This window comes from Doryrhamphus excisus, linkage group LG10 (genome assembly GCF_037039965.1).
Source record: "Doryrhamphus excisus strain RoL-2023G ecotype Guam linkage group LG10, RoL_Dexc_Guam_v1.1, whole genome shotgun sequence".
In the NCBI taxonomy this organism is placed as follows: domain Eukaryota; kingdom Metazoa; phylum Chordata; class Actinopteri; order Syngnathiformes; family Syngnathidae; genus Doryrhamphus; species Doryrhamphus excisus.
Genome location: NC_136366.1, coordinates 21,421,389 through 21,443,581, shown reverse-complemented (window position 1 = coordinate 21,443,581; position 22,193 = coordinate 21,421,389). Strand labels below are relative to the sequence as shown.

Below are 22,193 nucleotides of genomic sequence, written 5' to 3'. Positions count from 1 at the left end.
AGAGAGAGAGGGAGAGAGAGAGGCGCGCCAGACACCAGCGCTGCAGGGCAGAGCATCACACTTCTTTCTGCGGGAAGGAAAAGTGTCATGTTCAGGAGGATTAACAAGTGTTTCTCGTGTGCTTGGACATAAAATGCGACTACTTGACTTCATGTTTGTGGATTTTGACTCCTCGCCGCTTTGACAGGAGATTCTCGCAAACTAAGTCCATATTCATTCCGTGGGAGGAATTTCAGGTTTTCCCGAATCAAACTTTGGGATAGGACACCCAGGAGCCGCTCCGGGAAGCAAACTAAACCAACACAAACATTGTAAGTATTCAAGAAGCATGTACTTTTTATACACACTGAATAATTCAGAAAAAGATGAAGAACTTTGATCTGGCGCTGATCTGTTTGCATCTTTACATACCTGCCACGTAGACGTGCATGGGAAGCATGAGGTGGAAATAACATTTGCAGATGCGTCCAAATGCATCGTGCGCCGTTATTTGGGGGGTTTGTGCGCAGGTTCGAGAAGGGGGCTTGTACGTACTTCCTGCCAGGGAAGAACCGCAAGGAAGACTCATCATTCAAACAGAAGCCCAGGCAGCTCTTGGGTTGTAAACTTCAATATGTTTTTATATTCTTAATTTGTCTTCTATCACTTTGCATAGTGAAATAAGAAGAGCTGTGTAGCAAGAATGATGTAGCTGCTTAGTCACCCAAAAGGCCTTATTGTTCATCACTTTTGCATTGACTACTTTTCTATGAATAGTTTCCATTTTTTTTAAGAAAAAATGACCCTTGTGAGGATAAGCACTAGAAAATGAATGAATGTGATAGTATTAGTGTTTTTTTTCCACATTAATCTTCAACACAGGTGACTCATATTGTACTTACCTGAGCCATATTGTGCTGAGCAGCCAGGGCAGGAGCCCTCCAAGGGTTGAAATGATGCTTGGATTTAGAAATTCACTGTACAAAAAACACGTGTTTTCATTTTCTTTTTTTTTTTGCATTGGACATTGGACACTCCAGGTCTCCAATGAATGAAATAACTGTTGAGGGCTAATTTGCAGGGACTATATATGGCTTTTTACGTATGTGTGCTTACCACCCATGACCACAAACCTCAGGGGGTCTTTGATGCAATGGCGGCGTGTGAAAAGCTTTAACACTCATGTATCTGCTCGGGGTGAGGGTCAGAGCTTTTTCAAACCGTTTTAATTATGGAGATTACCGTCACCTCCCCAACCTTCCTTTCACGCTAAAATCACAACATTGGTTTGTTGCCTGTGGAATAATTCCCTTCTATACGCTGTTAGCTAGAGCATTTGCTCCTGTATGTTAGCATTAGATACTTTGGGATATTCTTTTAAGCATTCAGTTGTTACTGCTGATTGGTGTAATACCTTCTCTATGCTGCAGGTGGCAACATAGAGGAAAATACTTAATTTCGGCAAAGAATAAGTAAAACAATGTGCTTAAATTAGCTTTTCTTTACTAATAGGTTGTATTCAACTGATCGAACACAAAACAATGATCATTTACTAATAAATTAATATTAATTTTCAATTTAATTAACTTGTAAACACAAGTAAAAATATGCTTGATTGACGATAGGGTCCCATGCAGCAATTTGGCCTTAAAATTAATGTGCTGGACTATGCATAAATAAAAAGGTATGTCATCTCCGTTATGCCCTTTTAGTTTGCCTGAGTGGATAAAAATGCGTCGTCATGGATACCACACACCAGTGGTCATAACATGAGGGGAGGATTGGTTTCCCTGGCAACCAGAGAAGCTGCACAGACTTATTTGAACTTGGAAATTAGAATGGTAACGTTGTCTGGAGTGCAAATCCATTTTCTAAGAGAGAAAAAAGTGACATTGTGGCGTTTCGTGTCAGTGACTTCCGACACTCATGGTCAAAGCAAACTCCCATTGTCTCGTCTCAAGATGGCTGTTTTATGGTTCCTGACATGAGCTCTGACATACGTCAAAAGAGGGGAAACAGTGGGAGGGAGGGGGGCTTTTTTGAAACATCTGTGTTGTGATTACTCCAAGAAGTCTTCTCCTCCCCCTCGACTAAAGACTCGCATTCCACCCATTCTTCTTTTTGACGTTCACATTGCTTTCACATTCATGCAGGTAGTCGAGCTGCATTTTGGTTGCTAATGTAGCAAAAAGACAGTTTAACACCCATAGGAATATGCACATCCGGTATCAAAACAGCATGTCATTTTGCATATTATATAATATGCAGTCAAACCTTGTTTTTGGTTGAACATTTTCACCAAAATGTAGTTTTCATACAATACCGCACATATCAAACTATTTAAATTGTTCCCTGAATTTGTTCCATGTATTTTTTATGCGAATGCTAAATAACCTGCCATGGGGCCAAAAAATTTGCAAAGATGTCCGAGAAGTCTGCATCAACAAAAACGTAACTTTTTCGAATTAACTAATAATGAAAAGCAAGGTTGCAATCTACTGTATACAAATATTTTCATTTTCAGGAAGCAACAGTGTTTTTCACCAGTAAACAACTTTTTTCCAACTCTGTTTCCAACAGCCTGTAGGGCAGGGGTCTCAAACACACGGCCCACCGGCCAAATGTGGCCCGCAGGACACTAGTTTGAGGCCCCCGCCTTGATATGAAAGTTTAATGTCAGTGCGGCCCGCGCAAGTTTGATATGGATGCTGTATGGTATCATGTACCCAGAAAAAATTATTACGTTTGATTCATGTTCATGTTAAAGGTTAAATAACTGTTAATAGTTATCCTCCCTATCCGTGTGGAAGTGGTAAGTTTTTGGCTATTTAAGTTTAAAGGAAATAACTTGAAGGCTACAGTTTAGGTCGCTAGCTCTCTAGTTTGCGAGTTAGCATGTGTCTCAAGACCCTGCAGTTGCGCAATATGTTGTAAATAAAAAGAGTATAAATGTGACTATAGTCGTGTTTTGTCATGTCTACAGGGCTCTAATAATGCTTTGTTCATTTTAATATGAAAAAAATCATTTGTCTACCCACCAACTATATGTGCTTTCTTAAGTTTTTATTATTATATTTATTTATTACTGATTGATTGATTTTCTTTATTCTTGATTTATTTATTTTTCATCTTATTTTGTGTAGAAAAATAAAAAGTAAGATATTTGAGAACAGTGGAATGTTTTATCAGAGCTTTTCTTGTAGAAAATTGGAAGTTTTAAATTTTTTTTAGTTTTAATAAATGTGTTGGGTTTTTTTTCGGACTCTGCTGGCTTGATGCAGCAGTGAAAGATGACACATAGTGTGTTTATCTTAACTCAAATGTTGTTAAAATAGCTGGAGATGCTGAGCTTTCACAATGAAGCCACTTAAAATGGAAACAATGCACCCAACCTTGACCGTTTGTCATTGGAAGTGGCAATTAGTGTCGTGGTCTGTATCGAGGGAATACACCAGCGATCATACTGTGTTTTGTCTTTTTTCCTCTCCCAAGACAAAATCCTAAGACATCCTCCATAATTCATCTCAGCTCTGCACAGCATCTTGCAATTGTAAATCATTTTTCTTGTATTCATTCTATGGAAACACTGTATTATCAACACATGGTGAATGACACACACGCTTGATCGGAATGAATTTGTGTCACCGACAGTGTAGTAGTTGGACTGACTTTCTTGCAACCAGCCGGGCCTTGGTTCCCGCTCAATGATGATGTAAATGAAAGTATGAATGGCTGTGTTTATCTGCTGTATGTGTGCCCTGCGATTGACTTGTTAGGTAGCAGTGATGCAGTATTAAAATGGACTTGGGGAAAACAAGCTAATGTAATGTGAGCTTTGTGGAGGCACCGTAAGGAGGACAAGATCTCAGCAGTTGAACTCCGAAGGACAAAAAATGTCTCACTCATCAGCACTGTGGAGTCGTGGCATTGCAAGGTTTATAGTGTGTTTCTCTGTGTAAATATCCCATGGTAGAACATGGACACCTTCAGCCTGTAGACAACCTTTTTTTTATCTTTAAATTTGATGGCTGACTATGGCGGAAGAGTGGTTAGGCATAGGCATAGGCAATCACATAGGCCTCTATATGTGCCCTGTGATTGGCTGGCCACCAGTCCAGGCTGTACCCCGCCTCTCGCTCCAAGACAGCTGGGATAGGCTCCAGCACCCCCGCGACCCTCGTGAGGTTAAGCGGTAGAAAATGAATGAATGAATGAATGATTTGTGACAGTAATAATCCCATTTATGCTGAGTGTTGTCCGGTTTGAATAGCACATTGTTGTGTTGTTGTGTTGTGTTTCCTTTTAAACTATGTGGAGACCACGTTCGATGGCATTGCACAACTTTGTTGTTTTTGTTAGGGGCAATTTTACAGACGGCTTGTTTTTTATTGGCTGTAGTCCATCACGTTGTGGGGTCATGGGACAACAATGGCAGGCTTGTTGATTGTTTCCCTCTATTGTATGACAAAGCATGCAAAGAAAATGAAATACACCGATAATGCACACAGAGAATGGAGAATGTTTGGGAAGGTTCCACTCAGCAATATGGATGTTATTTCAAAGCCTCTTGGGATTAAGCTGCTGTCACACATTTTTCCAATCAGTGAAGAATCTCTGAGAATCTTCCCACACAAACACTTTTGAGCGGGTGGCATGCACGCTGGTGTGGTTTGTTGGAGAGATACAAATGAAACAGGGAGGTCTGAACACACTCGGCCCAAGCTTATTCTGTTATAAAAGATAAGTGCTGTATTATTAAAGGTTGCTTTTAACTTCATTTCATTCGTAGTTACACATTTTGTTGGAAATGCTAAATGAAAGGGTGTGTCGTACACTTCAGCTGTCACTTGGCTGTTTCCAAGATATTATCTTTGGAAAATCGTAAAGGCAAATTAAAGGGCTTTTATAATTTATGTATGATTCTGGATGTTATTTGGAAATCCGACATTGCTCTTAGTGGCTATCGGACAAACCAGAAGCAACTGTTCATTTTCAGAAACCTTTTCTACAATCTTGCTTGCTTGCTTGAGCTGTTAGAATTCTTTGATGTCATCATTTAGAGTGTGAGACAGTAACAGTTTTCTTGGAGAACTTTTTAAGATACTATCCCTTTGCACAGGCTGCACGGTGGACGAGTGGTTAGCGCGCAGACCTCACAGCTAGGAGACCCGAATTCAATCCCACCCTCGGCCATATCTGTGTGGAGTTTGCATGTTCTCCTGTGCATGCGTGGGTTTTCTCCGGGTACTCCGGTTTCCTCCCACATTCCAAAAACATGCTAGGTTAATTAGCCACTCCAAATTGTCCATAGGTATGAATGTGAGTGTGAATGGTTGTTTGTCTATATGTGCCCTGTGATTGGCTGGCGCCTCTCGCCCCGAGACAGCTGGGATAGGCTCCAGCACCCCCTGCAACCCTCGTGAGGATAAGCGGTAGAAAATGAATGAATGAATGAATCCCATGCTACTTGCTACTCAATCTTCAAGCTAGTGTATTAAATTGCTTACTTTTTGTTGTCTACCATATTGGATAATAGGACTGTAAAAGTGACTATAGGGGTGTTATTTCATGTTCAGGCTCTAATAATTAAAAGTTATGAACAGGTTTTCTATGCTCTAACTGCGAAATGTTTTGCTATATAAATAAGTAATCATACACTTGGTTTTTGCACTCCCTGGTTTTTGGAGGATTCAGGTTCAGTACATATAACAAATGACTCCGTGGAAGTGCCCAAACCAGTTTTTCCTCATATTTTAAGGGGTTCTAGAATGGATTGATTGGGTTATTTCTTATGGGTTTCGAAAGGACAAATGTTCTTTTTGCATCTTTCGATACCTTTTTCTGTTTCCTAATCAATTGTTAGTGTAGTGGGTCACATAGCTGACCCCCTCAAGCACTACTGCTCACAATCGCCCCGTGATTGACTTTGACCAGTCCAGGGCGGCCTTTCTAATCACTGATTTTACCACGGCAATAAACGTACTCTCTCTTACTACATTCCAGGAGTGAGGCACGTGTAGTGGTGTGCTCAGAAAACTATTTAGGGGGCTCTTACGCTGACGAGCTGTGAATCCCGTCACGGTTGCAGTCACGAATGACTCACCTCCAGCTCTCAATCCATCCCTTGTGCCACTACTCAGCAGAGCCTATGTGCGAGTGTGAGGGTGTGTGTGTGTGGATATGTTTTTTTACGTGCTTTAGGTTCAAGAGAAAGTTAGAGAATGAATGTTTTTTGTGTGTATTCCGGGTTGTTACATGTCCCCATTTCTCTGCTTTCTGGATGGGGGGGGGGGGGGGGTGGAAACAATGCACACATTGCGCAAATGGGGGCGGGGGATGCAATGCAGCAGGAGAGAAGTGGTAGGAGATGAGGAGACACAAGGAGAAAGATACAGTAGAGCCTAACTTGTCAGATATTAAACAATTTGAAGGAAATATGGAGTATGTCAAAAAATGAAAGTAGCCCAGCTAACTTGGTGTACCCATCAAACTGTCCCCACTGCAACCTATGTTAAAGTTTCTTGCCTTGTTTTTATCAAAGTTGTGGCACTTTTTTTCGACGTCATGCTGGGTTCTTTTGCAGCCTTAATTTTAAAGAAAAGCACACAGAACACTTTTTTGCTTGAACACCTCATTCATGCAGGGCTACTTATTGGGAAGGAAAAAAGAGACACACAATGATCAGAATCTGTCTATATTGTCCCAACTTGTTATTTTCAAAATGACAAAGGAATAAGAAGATGATAGTGTTGAGTGAGAGAGTCTTTGAAAAGGAAGGGCAAGGCGAGACAAAGCAGAGCATAAACTTGCAAAGCGTTGGAAAAGAGAACCAGTGAAGGGAGTCAATGAAAAGATTGAAGACATATGGTAAGTCTTCTCAGTTACACTTGTCATGCAAACAGTGTATTATCCACTTAACATCAACATGGCCGAGTTGGAATTTGAGGATCAGACTCGCAGTCAAAGGTGCATCTGCAAGAAAATTCCACTGACGAATTAAAAGACCTGATCCAAGTCCAACATGTGCATCCCTTTCCTGTGTAACTGTTCTACAAATCCTGGAAATTTTGCTCACTCTGGAAATTCATAAAGCCTGTGATTATTAGTAAAAACCAGACTGCACGTGATGCTACTCTGCTCTTTCTCGCCCTATTATAAAACTTAATAAAGGCTGACATAGAGACTTATGATGTTCATGGTTATAGAACACATACAGAACGATTGACAACATTGTATCTGTCTCCTTTTCTCTTCCTATACAGACAGTCTATGCTTTTTTTATTCAGTACAGCTGCAAAATATGATGGGGTTGAGGTTTGAGTATTATGTGTTTCCACACCAAACTCAACAAAGCATAACTTCCCACAGATTTGCCAACTGATACATATCCAAGATGGCTTTGGTGGGATCAGTAGTTAAGTTTCATGGTCATCTATCCCAACCCGAGACTCCCAACCCTCTTCCAGTTCCTCCGGGAGGACACCAAGGCGTTCCCAGGCCAGCTGTGAGTCATAATCCCTCCAGCGCATCCTTGGTCTGCCCCGGGGCCTCCCTCGTCCCAGCTGGTCACGATCTCATTCTTTCGGTCATTACCCAAAGCCCATGACCTTAATCACGACGGTCCAGTACAGCGACCCTGATATACTTGAAGTACCTGCAGCTGTAGTAAGACCTCACTCTCGACCGGGAGGGTGAAATCCACCGAAGGAGAACCATGGTTTCAGATTTGGACGTGCCGAATCGCTGACCTTTTTCAAGAAAAACATTGTGCTTTCATTTGTGGTTCTACGGTTCTCATCAGACCACAAGCTTCCGTGCTTAGAAACCCGCATTTTTTTTTGAAGGATATTATGAGAATATTTTTGCTGAAAATTTTAGAACTCTGAATTTTGTTGTACAATTTTGTAAGTTTGGGTCCTGATGTGAGTCATGACCTCATTTTTTGAGTTGATGGGTGGTCCTTTCATCCTTTCATTATGGCCTCTTGTGACTCAAACACACACACACACTTCTTTCTCCCCACAAAGATTTTATCACACATTTCTAACAAGCATGCAGAGAGTGTGTCGACACACACTTGGGCACAGTGAGCATTTTGTTCTGTCTTTCACACCTACGGTTCAGATCATTTTGTACACGAATGCTTTTCTCTTCAGCAACGTACTGTAGTTGTCTGAGCTTTTTGGACAACACCCTGCAAGTGTTGCATGCAAACACACCATTAGCAATACAATGCCAGTATCTCCCAGGATGTACTGAAAGTGTTGGGAATATGCACTCAGATGTCACTTCCTCTTCCATTTTCACTTTGAGGATTGGCCTCAGGCATCCAAACGCTAACTGCTCCCTACAGATGCTTAATGGCTGTGAACCACAGATGACGAGCGAAAAAGCGTGGCCTTTCATCTGAGGGAGTTGGCATAGACCGCACCTTATTATGGATCTATGAGGCATTAGCACCGCTGCTGTCACTCAGCCGCTCCCTGCAAGGCTTCTAATGGCCAATGGAGACACAGAACATACAAATTGTATGAGGGGCGGGTAATATTATTTCAAAGCTGAGGAAAGTATGAGAAATAATAAGTTCATCGTAATAATGGTTCGGGACCTGAATATTGACCACTGATTTAGTCAGTTCTGATTTGTCAAAAACATTGGCACGTTCAGGGCCCTACATGATTGCCCATGTTTTTGCTGAGTGGCAAGTCTACCCCTGCCTTTGGCATCTTTGGCATGCCATTATTTTATATGTCAACTTAGTACATCCTTATTGAGAAGTGTGACAGATGCCAGCTCGTGCAACTGTGCCAAAGTACGTTGGTAAACCTCACTCCCTGACACCTGAAGAGTCACGCCGGACATCAAGTTGACAGGCCAGGCTGCTACTGTAGCTACTGTAGATGGCTAGGGCTATTGACTCTAATTCTGTGATCCCTGGTTTGAGACCAGGCTTTTAGCTTGAGCACTTTTGACTCTCACTTTATGGACACTGGTTCAGGCCCAAGTGGAGCGTCGGGCTGGCTGAACCAGGCGGGTAACATGGGGTGAGAGTGAGGGTCCCGTGCTGGACGTTGAGTTGAGCGTCTGTGGTCAGGGTCAGGGTCTGTGGACCCTGGTCGGAGCCTGAGCTTTTAGCTTGATGGCTAGCACTGGTTCGAGCCCGGGTGAATATTAGTGATGAAGTTTGTACTTGGAACTGGAATTATCCAACCAACGTGTAACCTGTACTTGCTTGGTGTGAAGTAAGGTTTAACATGATCTTTATCGTTTATTTAGGTACACAAAAGAGCAGCAACTTAATAAGCAACAACAGTAATAACATATCAAATTTGTTAATTCAGCAAATAACTTACAAACATTCCCGTACTCTCCTGACAAAGCTCCCGGTTGGCTTAACTCAGGGAATTAGACGTATAAACAAACAAGTCCTTACTGTTGTCATGTCTAACACACATGCCGTTTGGCTGACCTTGAAGAAGACCTTGATGTTGTACGCTGCCAACATTCCCAGCCAGTATATTGGTCAGTATTGTCTTTGGCTTGGATTAAGGCTAATAAATGATCTAAATTTGGATTTAAAAGTACAGTGTGAGCAAAAGTCCCATTCAGGAATTATGTTGTGGCAGGGCTGTACATTAAAAACCAAAATGACTTGCCCATGGGGAATCCTTAAGGTGAGAACTACTTGCCCCATGTAAAATGAAAAGACTACCATAATGATATCATGTAATTTTTTGTGGCATCACATGAGAATCTCAAATAAATAAAATAATAAAATAAATAATACTGTAGCGTTGCGTGTGTGTTGTATTCCGGGCTGTAGTTTCATGCATGGACGCTGGGGGGCAGTCATGTTCAGCTCGCGGTCTTGGAGCGGGCGTTTTGGGACCAAAGAAGAGGAACGAGAGGGAAAAAAGGAGAAGTTCGGTTGCCGTGCCCCCAGCTAGTTAGTTAAGTCTGCAACAGGCCAGTAAGTTGTTTTTCATGCTGCCTTGGAAATAAAAACCATGCAACGATAGAGGTTCATCACTTTTTGCTGTTTCCTTCAGAATTAGACGATGTTGGCAGCGACGCCATGATGGATGTTTTCGTAGTCAAACGATCGCTGATTGGTTGATCGCGAACAACGGGTGTGGGTAAAACGCGGACTGTGGATTTCGGACCGCGGTTTAAATAAACGATTCTGATTGGTCCATTGCAAGGATTGCTTTGCAAATTACCACCGGAATTACACAGTCCGTGTTTTACCAACAACCAACAAGAACCGCTTTTAAAAAAACTCTTGGCAGTATGGCATGCCGAAGTACACTTGCCCGACGGGAATATCACTGATTAGATTTACTTGCCCGAATTTTGTTTTAACTTGCCCCGGGCCATCGGTACATCGTTATTGTCGAGCCCTGGTTAAATTAAACGTATTGCTTCGACTTATTGATATGCGCCCTTCATATACTAATTATTTTTTTGTTGCTAATGTCGCCACCTTTTGTCTCAACAGCCCCAAGGTCCTGTTTCCGGTCTGGGATGTTTGAGGCAGAGGCCTTTGTGAGGGTTTTAGCTTATTACATCAACATACACTTGCAAATGCAACATGAATTGTTTGTTTGTGCTTGTGGATTCTGTGTGTGCGTTTACTCAAAGTGTCCTCTTACTGCTGCTTAGCTGTCTCGGTTGCGTCTAATGTCCTTTTTTTTGTTTAAACCGGAAGACTCATTAAACTGGACCAGATGGGGGGAAAAGTGGGTTCAGCCTCACATCACACCAGGGTTTATTCACACAGCTTGTGTGTCTGCTTGTGCTTCCAAACACATACAGACATACACAGCTGGTGACCAACACTTGCTGTAAACTGTGACTTTGTAGACAATGTGGGTTCTGTGTTGCTTGTTCTTAAAGCTTGTACGTATACTAAGCGGCTGTTACGCTCTTATCCAGTGTTATTTTCCTCATGTGAAGAATGTGTGGACTTGACCCATAAATAAACGTCCCTTGACTAACTTTCATCTTAGTAGCATAGAGTTGAAATAGTACAGGGAAAAAAGCTACATTATTCTAAGAAACAAAGCAAAGTTGTCATTTTTAGAAAATTGGGTTAGAGGAAAAGTTACAATATTATGGGAATAAAGTCATAATATCATAATATTATGAAAAGACAATTTAAAAGGATTATATACGACGGGTTAGCCTGTCCCATAAATCAAACACAAATAATAGTTGTCATAGCTAATAATAGTTGAAATAGCTAATAGTGATGACAGTTGGAGACGCTGGTATAGATGAAGTCATTCTAAAGACAGAAAGAATGAAAACAATTAACAATGGGTGTGAGAGAATGTGGACGTGTGTGGGGAGGGGGGGTATTATTCAAGAAAATAACATGAACATTGTTAATTTTGCACGCAACAACAGGCTTTTGCTTACAATGCAGATGACCTTCACTGATATCTGCAGTAAAGTCCAGTGCAGAAATACGAGCCTGAGTCTGTTTTACGTTTCATTGAACTGTTCTCAAATCAGATTGACATTTGTGAACCGCAAGGTCACATGTATGAACCTAATGTGCTTTGTTGTGGACCTTTACTTACTTTAACTTTGACGATTTCTTCATTTTTAGTTCCTTCGACCATGGTAATGACTCTAGTGATGGATCTGGTCCCAGGTTGCTGCACTGTGGTTGTCCACTCCTCTTCAAGGAGGTGTTAGATGAGGGAAACACATTTTATAAGTGACTCCGTGTCTTCTTCTTTTCAGAGAGCATGGAAGCCACCATAATGGAGGAGGAACAGTGCTACTACAATGAAAGCATTGCCTTCTTCTACAACCGCAGTGGCAAATACCTAGCGAAAGACTGGAACACAGTCAGCCGCCTGGTGATGGGTCTTGGCATCACGGTCTGCATCTTCATCATGCTTGCCAACCTCCTGGTGATGATCGCCATCTATGTCAACCGGAGATTCCACTTCCCCATCTACTACTTGATGGCTAACCTGGCAGCTGCTGACTTCTTTGCTGGACTGGCCTACTTCTACTTGATGTTCAACACGGGCCCAAACACAAGGCGACTGACTGTTTCAACATGGCTGCTGCGCCAAGGCTTGATCGACACGAGCCTGACGGCGTCGGTGGCCAACCTCCTTGCCATCGCCATCGAACGTCACATCACTGTGTTCCGCATGCAGCTGCACACGCGCATGAGTAACCGCCGCGTGGTGGTGGTGATTGTCATCATCTGGACCATGTCCATAGTCATGGGCGCCATCCCCAGTGTGGGCTGGAATTGTATCTGCAGTATTAAATCCTGCTCCAACATGGCCCCACTTTACAGCAACTCCTACCTAGTCTTCTGGGCCGTCTTTAACCTCGTGACATTTGTTGTTATGGTGACACTCTACGCCCACATCTTTGTCTACGTGCGCCAAAGGACCATGAGGATGTCACGCCACAGCTCCGGACCGAGACGCAACCGAGACACAATGATGTCGCTTCTGAAAACCGTGGCGATTGTGTTGGGTAAGCACACTCCTTCTCTTGTTCTTGTCCTCCTGATCTGTCTCTGTCTGCACGGCTGGCCGTCGAACTTGCAGGGCAATGAAGAAGACGTAGCAAGGAAGCATTATGGGAGTCCATGTTCTTGTCATTGCAGTAGATATAAGATGTTTAGTTCTCTGAATATTCTTTTAAATCATGTACAGGACTGTCCAAAACCAACATCCTAATTGTACACTCATAACGGCAGTGTGAATGGTTGTCTAGTATATACTGTATGTCATGTGATTGACTGGCAACCAGTCCAGGGTGTACCCCACCCTTTTCCCAAATTCAGCTGGTATGAATAAGGAGGATAAATGGTCAAAAAATGAATGAACACTCAAACTATACTAATAGACTTCACAGCGTATGGAATGGGCTACTGAACGTACTGAATATGACTAACTCCAACATCGCCACATATGATAAACTCTACGTCCAAGTGATTTATTTATACAAGAACCACCAGAGTAAGCATGGCCCTACTCCACTCGGTGCCTGTTTTATCTTCCAGCAGAGCAGGGTGTGAAGTCTTGACAGTTTTATGTCTAAACAGTCCGTAGAGATACTGTATGTCTTTCATTTTGCAAGGTTCCAGAGCTTTTCTATTGCGTAATACGCTTTGAAGACGATTTAAGTGAATCCGGCGGTTTAGAATTTTGTAGCATGTGCAAATTGTGTGGGAAAAGAACTTGTTGGTTCTTGGAAGCAGGATGTGTTGGTCCTAGACATAACATGCCAGAGCATTCCATGTGATTTGTCTTCTATGTGGTGTGTTATCTCATCCTGTTGCCACTGTTGTCCTTACTCCACAATCGACTCAAGCAATGTACAGTAGTGCAGGGTATAAAGGAGTCGGTGGTTTTTCCATGTTAAACTATCCTGCAAAGCGACAGGAACTTCAAATACGCTTGGTTTTCCAGGATGTGTTCACGCCTAGGGTTTGCTCACTTTGATCTGCATCATCTGATGATTGACTTACTCTTTAAACAACTGAGAGTTCCTGCGAAATTTTATGATGACACACCCTATCACACGTTCTTCATCAAAGCTTCCCATAAAGACCTGGCACAGGTTCCACGACGAACCCTCTCACCGTTTACCAATTGAAACTTATAAAAGATCAATTCACGCCAATGTGGAGAAAGAGCAACTCCAAAACGTCTGATGGCGAAGTGCTTTTTTTTTATTTTTAAGAAGAGTTGCCTTTGCTGATATTCACATTGTGAGCAAAAGGTTAAGGAGTTCTTGACGGTAACCCCCCCCCCCTGCGATTCCCTGTCAAGCCTCTACCATCTGCTGACCAGATGATGGTGGCTCCCCTGGTGCCCTCCCGGCTTGTTCCTTTCAGGATGCTGTAAAGCCATCCCTGATGGAGTTCTGTCTTTGAGACAATCAAAGAATGGCAAAGTAATAGTCCACGCCGGTTGTACGCACTTAAACACACATAAACGTAGACACGTGCTGAAGACGTGCCCTTTCACAACCCCATTCCATTTCGAGCTGTGGGGACACCGGAGCTGCTCTTGTCCAATGATGGGAACACAAAACACTTGATTGGGTTAACTACACACAGATGAGCTCGTACCTCCTGCAGAGATGGCTTTCTACGCACACACCAACATCAAGGGATTTCAACATATTGTATCACTTGGAGAACAAAACAAGTTTTGATCCAATTTTAATCATTTTTTCAATCATTCATTATCTTGCTGTTGCAAGGTACCCTGAAAAATGAAGGCTTTCCTCTGACTCGTGTATTTGACGCTAACCTCTCGAAAACCATCTGTTGTAAGAAATTTCTTTATAATCCATTCATCCATCCATCAATCCATGCATCCAATAAGCTAACCATCCATGCTACTATGCTAATTGGCAGTAATGACACAAAACACGGATGAGACATTACATTACCTTAACACTGCATGAAGTCAGCCATGGTATGTCCGACATGATAGAGAGGAAAAAAACCTCCCCCCATTCCATGTGGAAGTGGTACATTTTTTTGGCATCTTACTTTGAGAAGAAATCTATTCCAGGCTAACTGGTTTGCTTGCGAGCTTGCTGGGAGGAGGGGTGAAACATTTTCTAAGACAACCTGAACAGTGGAATCAATTCACCTCGACAAAGGAGGGAATACTGTGTATAGCAGGGATGGGCAAACATTCTGACTCGTGGGCCACTTTGGTTTAACAAAATTGACGGGGGGCCAGACTATATATTTTACACATATAATTCTAACAGTCTACCTGGAAATATTGTACCTGTAAAAGTGTCATGCAACCTGCTACTATATGTGCTTGTGTCCCTTTTTTCAGGAGTACTTTGTAAACAGCAGACCACATCAAATAAACAAGGTACCTAAAAAGCTACCTGTAACTACCCTGGTCCAGTAAAGAGTTCACGCTTCTTTTACCGATGTCCTCGATGCAATTATTGCTCTTCATTGCATTCACACGCCATTGCAGGACATTGAAGCATCGTGAAACATCGTTAGACACCGTGAAAACGGCAAACAATCACATACAATTTGCATAAACAATCAATAAATATACAATACAATAGTTTTTTAAACAAAGTTGTTCGCCAGGTGGACCAATGGTAGAACATACAGTAAATCTCTCTCTCTGTCTGTCTGTCTGTCTCTCTCGTTGTTCTGTTCTCCAATGCGCTTCTCTTAGTACAGAGTACTTCCGGTTACTATGCAGTACTTCCGGTTACCACACAGTACTTCCGATTTGTGTCACATGACTCACAATACAATACATTTCTTAACAAAATAAATGTGTACAATAACAAAAAAATCTTGTTGTAAATGTAGTGACAGCGGCAGCTACACTACCTAAACCATCAAAATGTTGGTTCCAGCCATGATGCCAAGTTGTGTGTTAAGTTTCAATGACATACTTTGGAAAGAACGTGCGGGCCGTATTTAAGATAAGTTCAGATAAGACATTCCTTTATTAGTCCCTCAGTGGAGAAATTTGCATTGCACAACAGTACAATGGAGTACAGGATCAGTTAAGCAGTGCAAAATCCACAATCTAAAAAATAAACAATATATACAACCCAAGTATTAACAAATTAACAATTTTACAGTTATTTACAAATGCAATATAATAGTTTGCCCACCCCTGGGGTATAGAATACGGTGGCCCTGGAATGATGGAGATCGATGTAATTGCCAAACATCATTCAGTCATTCCCTTTGTGGCAAAGACGGGCTTTCAGAGCACCTTATTGAATTATGGAACTTGCCACTTACTACAATCTCCACAGTGGGTGGGAATCTACTTCACTAATGGACACTCTTGTTCTGAGTGCATTCAGCTGCTGGTGTTTCTTGAGGCTTTTTGAGTGACACCAACAGAGATCGTTCTTCATCACTCCTCAGTGAGTCAAGAGCTCTGTCCAACATGGCCTTTTGATCCGTGTGTGTGGCGTGTGCGTCAGGTGTTGGCTCATGCAGAGGCTCTGTGTGAATGAATTATCACAAAATCTCTTGGCGCTGGACGCATGATCACATCATCTGGCGTTGTGGAGCGCCAACTCATACCAGTGCACAAGCCTTGCCTGAATGACCACTGAGGAACGTTGGTTTTTTTTCACATCCACTGAAAGGAGGGCCAATCAGAGCTGAACTTCTCCATTCCACCATCAGTGTGGAATCATGTCTGGTATTTAGCTCACGCTGTCACCTGTTGTTGTATGTGTCATACATGACATACTAACTGCACACAATTCCTACACACTGTACGGCTTTTCTAATCATGTACAATAGCGTCCTTATGTATTCTGTTTGAGGTTGAGATAGGTGCTGGTTTGCTACAACCACTGTAGTCCGCTTTGACGCATGTCATTAGCGGATCGCCTTACAAATTGTTTTTCTGTGGCTTTGCTTGCTTTTCGTGATCTTGTGAGCTGTTATTTACGAGAATTTCCAACGAATATCTGACGTATTATGAAGATTTAGCCAGATTAACCACGATTATCCTGGATGCAAGCCTCTGTACTTCATACATGGTTGACAAAAATATGTTTAAAAACCTTAAAGGGATAGTTTCAAATTTTCGACACACTTTTTCCCAGAAATCCCAGCAGCTTTCCTCCACAACAAAAACCAACCAGAACTCAGCTCAACCAAGTAAAAGTCATTGGTGACTGACTTCCATCCATCCCCTTTTTTATGCCGCTTATCCTCACTAAGGACAAACTGACTTGTTATATGCAATGTTGGACAAAAAGGTCAAAAGAATCTGTTCTTTTTTGTGAACGGAATGAACGAGGTCACCGCCCCTAAAATACCCGTTCAGTCCGTTCAGTTGCAAATGTTTTTCTTGGATTGGCTGGAGAGTCAGTTCACCGTTCCTTTTGCAAGGCGGGACTATCTGCGTGCTTGCCCGTATTATCCTATCGTCGCGCCTCGCTCTGTGGGTGGGGTTAGCTGACTGAAAGACCGAGACCGAGAGATTGACCGACACTGACCTCGTTCATTCCGTTCACAAAACTAGTTCTTTTGACCTGTTCGTTCATGACGTTCGTTGTTGCGGTGTTGAGTCGGAACGAACGTTAACATGAGTGAACGGACTGACTCGACACATCTGACCGGGTCAATGCACAGGGGGAGATCACAGGCTAACGACCAATTTACCGAAATGAACGTATCTTTTTACTGAATGAACCAGAATGATCCGGTTCACTGAAATGAACGGTTTTGCCAATCACTAATGAAAATTTGATCAAGAATTTTTAATGGAGTGTATGAAATTTGCGGTTTTGTGAAGAATATCAAAATTCAAACAAAATCAAGTCATTAAGTATCCGGTGCAGGTCCTTCACCGAGTAGTCGACAGTACTGCAGTGATGTCACTGCTTTGAAAACTGCGACCAGAATAGAAATACAACATTAGAAACCCCAACAAAAGTTGTAGTGAATGCTGGCTAACCCCATTTTTTGGACACATGACTGTATTTTTATTACAGCAGAGCAGAAACATTCTTTATTGCCATTTCAACAAACCCGCTGTGCTAGCAGTCAAAGGCTTGTTTCTTTAAGCGTTAGGTCACCGTGCTAACACCACCAGCATCTTGATCAAGCCTTCTCACCACTTAGCTACCCAATGTGAACTTTCATCTAATCTGCAGTGTGTGCAAGGAGCGATGTGGATAAAGGGAGAGGAAAAAGAAATCTTTCTGCGGACAAACGAGAAGCCACAGAGCCATTTAAGAAGTATACATAATGGGTTCTACTGGATGCCTTGTTTCAATGGCGTCACGGTCACGACCTCAGATAATGACCGGGTTAGGAAATCATAGGAGATAAACACACAAGAGATATACAGGGAGAAAATAGAAACGTTTGGGGGGGGTGATTGATGGAAGTGAGGCATGACTAAGCATGATAAAGTAGTAATATTCTAGTAATATTGTAAGTTTATTCTGTTTAAGGGTCGGTAGGGGGGAAACCCATTGAAGACAGTCAAACACAGATGTCCAAAAAACTTTTTCAATTTTTGTTCCATTTTAGTTACTATTTTACTGGATTGGGCCCTTAACATTTGACTATGTTGCCTAACGGGCTCGGCGCTTCTGCCGACATGAGTTAGCCAGGATTTAGTGTCAAGTTATGCTTAGTAAGTTGAAGGAAAGAGGCCTGGTTCTTAATCCAAAACAAGGGGAACAGTTCTGTTCCAGAGACTGGGAAGGGGGGGGGTCACTTATTATCTAACAAAGGGCTTGATAGTGCGTGACTGAGGTCCTTTCTGGTAAGCAAACTTTGAGTGATTAGAATGTTGACTGTAGGGCTCAGCATGCAGCACAGCGAGCCAAATGACTCTCTGCTTTCGTGCCATTCATGATTATGTAATATAGTGCTGGTCTGTGTTTTTACACATGTGAATCTTTATAGGATGATGGGGTCCATTTTATTTGTAGTTTTTTCTCCCAGAACTCCATGGAAATCATTTTTGAAAGAAGTTATTTTTATTTTTATTAAGTTTTTAATTGACCAGCTTATAAATTCAGTTCTGTTCTGATTCAGCCTCCACTGGACAAGTGGTTAAGTAACGGCGAGCGCAATGCCCCTGTTTTACCCGACAAGACCTGGAAAATGTCTCAATAGTTTTCCAGACATTTCAATATTTTCCAGCCACTCCTGCGGAGTTGTTTGTTTACGTTTCTCTGCAGACTGCTCAGCTTCTCCAGTTTCTTTCCCCCACGGTTGACATATTTCAGGCAGTGACAAGGAAAGAGGGTTTCGTTTACCCCGGCCTCAAAAACTGCTTCAGGGAATGGACTGTCAGTTCTGCAGTATGGTATAACACCAGCAGGTACATTCCCTTGGATGGAGAGCGGAAATGAAAGACGCTCATGAGGGAAAACTTCAACATAGATGCTCACTGTTTGGGCTATTGGTAGTGTTCTTCTACAGTAGGAGTCCGCGCCACGTGCAACTGGCTGGTCCAGCTGGGTGTGGTGATGGAGCATAGTCGCATAGTCCTGATGGTGAGAGAGAAATACTTTTCATAGTTTTCCCGCTTGGGTGTAAAGCATTTTGGACAACTATCAAACTCCAAAGAGTCTGCCTGCATTTCTGGGATGTGAGGTCAAGCATTTAGCTGCAGCTGCTGCCTACAAAACCCCAACAGATAACAGGCCTGCTCTTCAAGACGCTCGGCTGTCCTCATTTCTCATCAAGACTTTTTTTGTGTTGCTGTTGTAGAGATTAATGTGCTGAAGTTGTGTCGTTGTTTGGACAAAGGCCTCTGTTGACTTCATTTACGACACTTGACCTTGACATTCGCAAGGAATGACTCAGAGGCCGCTGCACTGTGCTGTCCGTCACATTTCCCCGCCAAAAGAGCTTGGAATGCTTCAGTGGTGAGGATGGTTTCATACGTTCTGTCTGGAGACGGCAGATGCATGCGCCAAATAAATTTACAAAACCGACTTCTTTGTCTGTATTTAAAACATGTGATATTGTCAAGAAGTCAGAGCTGTAGAGCAATTAATCAATGGATGAATGATTAATTGTGCAGTTAATCCACCTGTATTTTAGGATTCTATTAATTAAACAAGTATACATATATCCTCTATTTCAGACTCTCAAAGGTGATTTTAAAAATAATTTCATCTGTTTTGACGTTGGAAAAGTTTTTGTTGAGTACCCATGAGTCAGTGAAACCCGAGTCTTGGTAGTGTACTTGTGAGTCAGTGAACCGCAAGTGTTGTAGTTTACTCGTGAGTCAGTGAAACCCGAGTCTTGGTAGTGTACTTGTGAGTCCGTGAACCGCAAGTCTTGGTAGTGTACTCGTGAGTCAGTGAAACCCGAGTCTTGGTAGTGTACTTGTGAGTCCGTGAACCGCAAGTCTTGGTAGTGTACTCGTGAGTCAGTGAAACCCGAGTCTTGGTAGTGTACTTGTGAGTCAGTGAACTGCAAGTCTTGGTAGTGTACTCATGAGTCAGTGAAACCTGAGTCTTGGTAGTGTACTTGTGAGTCAGTGAACCGCAAGTCTTGGTAGTGTACTCGTGAGTCAGTGAAACCTGAGTCTTGGTAGTGTACTTGTGAGTCAGTGAACCGCAAGTGTTTGTAGTTTACTCGTGAGTCAGTGAAACCTGAGTCTTGGTAGTGTACTCGTGAAACTTGAGTCTTTGTCGCGCACCCATGAGTCAGTGAAACTTGAGTCTTTGTCGCGCACCCATGAGTCATTGAAACTCAAATTTTGGTCAAGTGGCCATGAGTCAATGAATCTCGAGTCTTTGTCAAGTACCTGTGAGTCAGTGAAACACTCATCTTTGTAGTGTATTCGTGATTCAGTGAAACTTGAGTCTTGGTAGTGTACTTGTGAGTCAGTGAACCGCAAGTCTTGGTAGTGTACTCGTGAGTCAGTGAAACCCGAGTCTTGGTAGTGTACTTGTGAGTCAGTGAACCGCAAGTCTTGGTAGTGTACTCGTGAGTCAGTGAAACCTGAGTCTTGGTAGTGTACTTGTGAGTCAGTGAACCGCAAGTCTTGGTAGTGTACTCGTGAGTCAGTGAAACTTGAGTCTTTGTCGCGCACCCATGAGTCATTGAAACTCAAATTTTGGTCAAGTGGCCATGAGTCAATGAATCTCGAGTCTTTGTCAAGTACCTGTGAGTCAGTGAAACGCTCGTCTTTGTAGTGTATTCGTGATTCAGTGAAACTTGAGTCTTTGTCAATTATCTGTGAGTTAGTGAAAGTCAAGTTTCTGAAAGTCTTCATCAAGCACCCGTGCTGCAGCTCGGGCAGGAAGGATTTCAAACCAGCAGTTTTCCGATACATGTTCTAGAAGCAGATATATAATGAAGCAGCCGGTTCAACTTTTCTTCTCTATTGTGTCTCCAAAAGGTGCATTCATCATCTGCTGGACCCCCGGGCTCGTCATCCTCCTCCTGGACGTCTTCTGTGCCAGTTGCAACGTTCTCACCTATGAAAAGTTCTTCCTTCTTCTTGCTGAGTTCAACTCCGCCATGAACCCCATCATCTACTCCTATCGCGACAAGGAGATGAGCGCCACCTTCAGGCAGATCCTGTGCTGCCAGAGGCAAGAGAACGTCAACGGGACGACAGCGGAGGGCTCTGACCGTTCGGCGTCGTCCATCAACCACACGGTGCTCAGTGGCGGCTTGCACCACCATCACCACAATGAACACTCAGTGGTATAAAAGGGGGGTTAAACTCCATGTGAGAGATGACTGGGAGATGAGAAGGTCAAGTGACTCTGAACAGGAACATGAGATGGATTACAGAATGACAATGGACATGGTTTTAGCCATGGATCACGGATGGACGCTAACGATGAAGGATGAGGAGGCATTATCTTAAGGACTTCGAAAGGATGTTAGTATTTTTGTTGAAGACATATTTTTTATTTGCGTTTAATGTGTTGCTGTCAGTATCTGTGAAACTCGAATAATCTCCAGTTGATCTTATATCCCATTGTTACATGTGCAAAGTTTTGGTTATTCCAAGATGATGGAAAAACTACTCACAACAGTTTGTGCAGGGACGTCACATGTAACATTGAATTACACCCCCTCCCCACCTAAGAATGAAAATGGTACATTCCCATCTGCCGAGTCACTTCTTCCACTTCCAATGAACAGAAAGCTGGCTTGCTCTTGCACTGGTTTAGCATCAGCTTGGGACTTCATGAAACGTTGACTCACTAAGCGGAACCATCCAGGACACAAAAATAACCCCACCTCCTGATTTGGAACATTTTACATGAAGCAGGAACCAAACCTGTGCTTTCACCTACTGATGACACAGCATCAGGACCAACTTGGGGTTCGGCATCCTGCCATCCAAAGATGCTTGCTCGACATGGACACAGAGGACTGAACCAGCAACCTTCTACCACCTGAGCCATGCCGCCCCACATCATTTGTGACCCACATTTCCCCATTCCAATCAATATGTGTTATGAAGCTGGAAATAATGTAAACAATAGCATTTTCTACACGTTTACGTCATTGTTTACTTCATCTATATGATGGTTCAACACCACACTTTATTTTTCGTCTGGTTTTGAGAACCATTGTTAAATGGACTGTATGCATCGTGCTCCTCCATGAGGGCGCCAACATTGGAACGTATGAATAGTATTACATACTGTACATACTGTACATACTGTACATACTGTACATTAGCTATGTTTGCTGTCAG

General features: G+C 42.6%; 1 protein-coding gene across 2 annotated transcripts; it reads left to right on the top strand.

The window, feature by feature from the left end:
- Positions 1–48: 48 nt before the first annotated feature.
- lpar1 (lysophosphatidic acid receptor 1) lies at positions 49–22,095 on the top strand. Of its 2 annotated transcripts, none has more exons than XM_058064083.2 (3): positions 49–311; positions 11,731–12,489; positions 20,874–22,095. In XM_058064083.2, the coding sequence occupies exons 2-3, from the start codon at positions 11,736–11,738 to the stop codon at positions 21,188–21,190; spliced, it is 1,071 nt and encodes a 356-aa protein (XP_057920066.2). In that variant the 5' UTR covers positions 49–311; positions 11,731–11,735; the 3' UTR covers positions 21,191–22,095. The 2 variants fall into 2 exon arrangements, with proteins under 2 accessions (XP_057920066.2, XP_057920065.2); XM_058064082.2 differs by lacking the exon at positions 49–311 and adding an exon at positions 6,772–6,846.
- Positions 22,096–22,193: the final 98 nt, after the last annotated feature.

Coding starts and splice junctions, on each gene's coding strand:
- lpar1 (XM_058064082.2), top strand. CDS start 6,825: ATGAAAAGATTGAAGACATATG. Junction 6,847..11,730: donor GAAAAGATTGAAGACATATG/GTAAGTCTTCTC, acceptor TCTTCTTTTCAG/AGAGCATGGAAGCCACCATA. Junction 12,490..20,873: donor AACCGTGGCGATTGTGTTGG/GTAAGCACACTC, acceptor TGTCTCCAAAAG/GTGCATTCATCATCTGCTGG.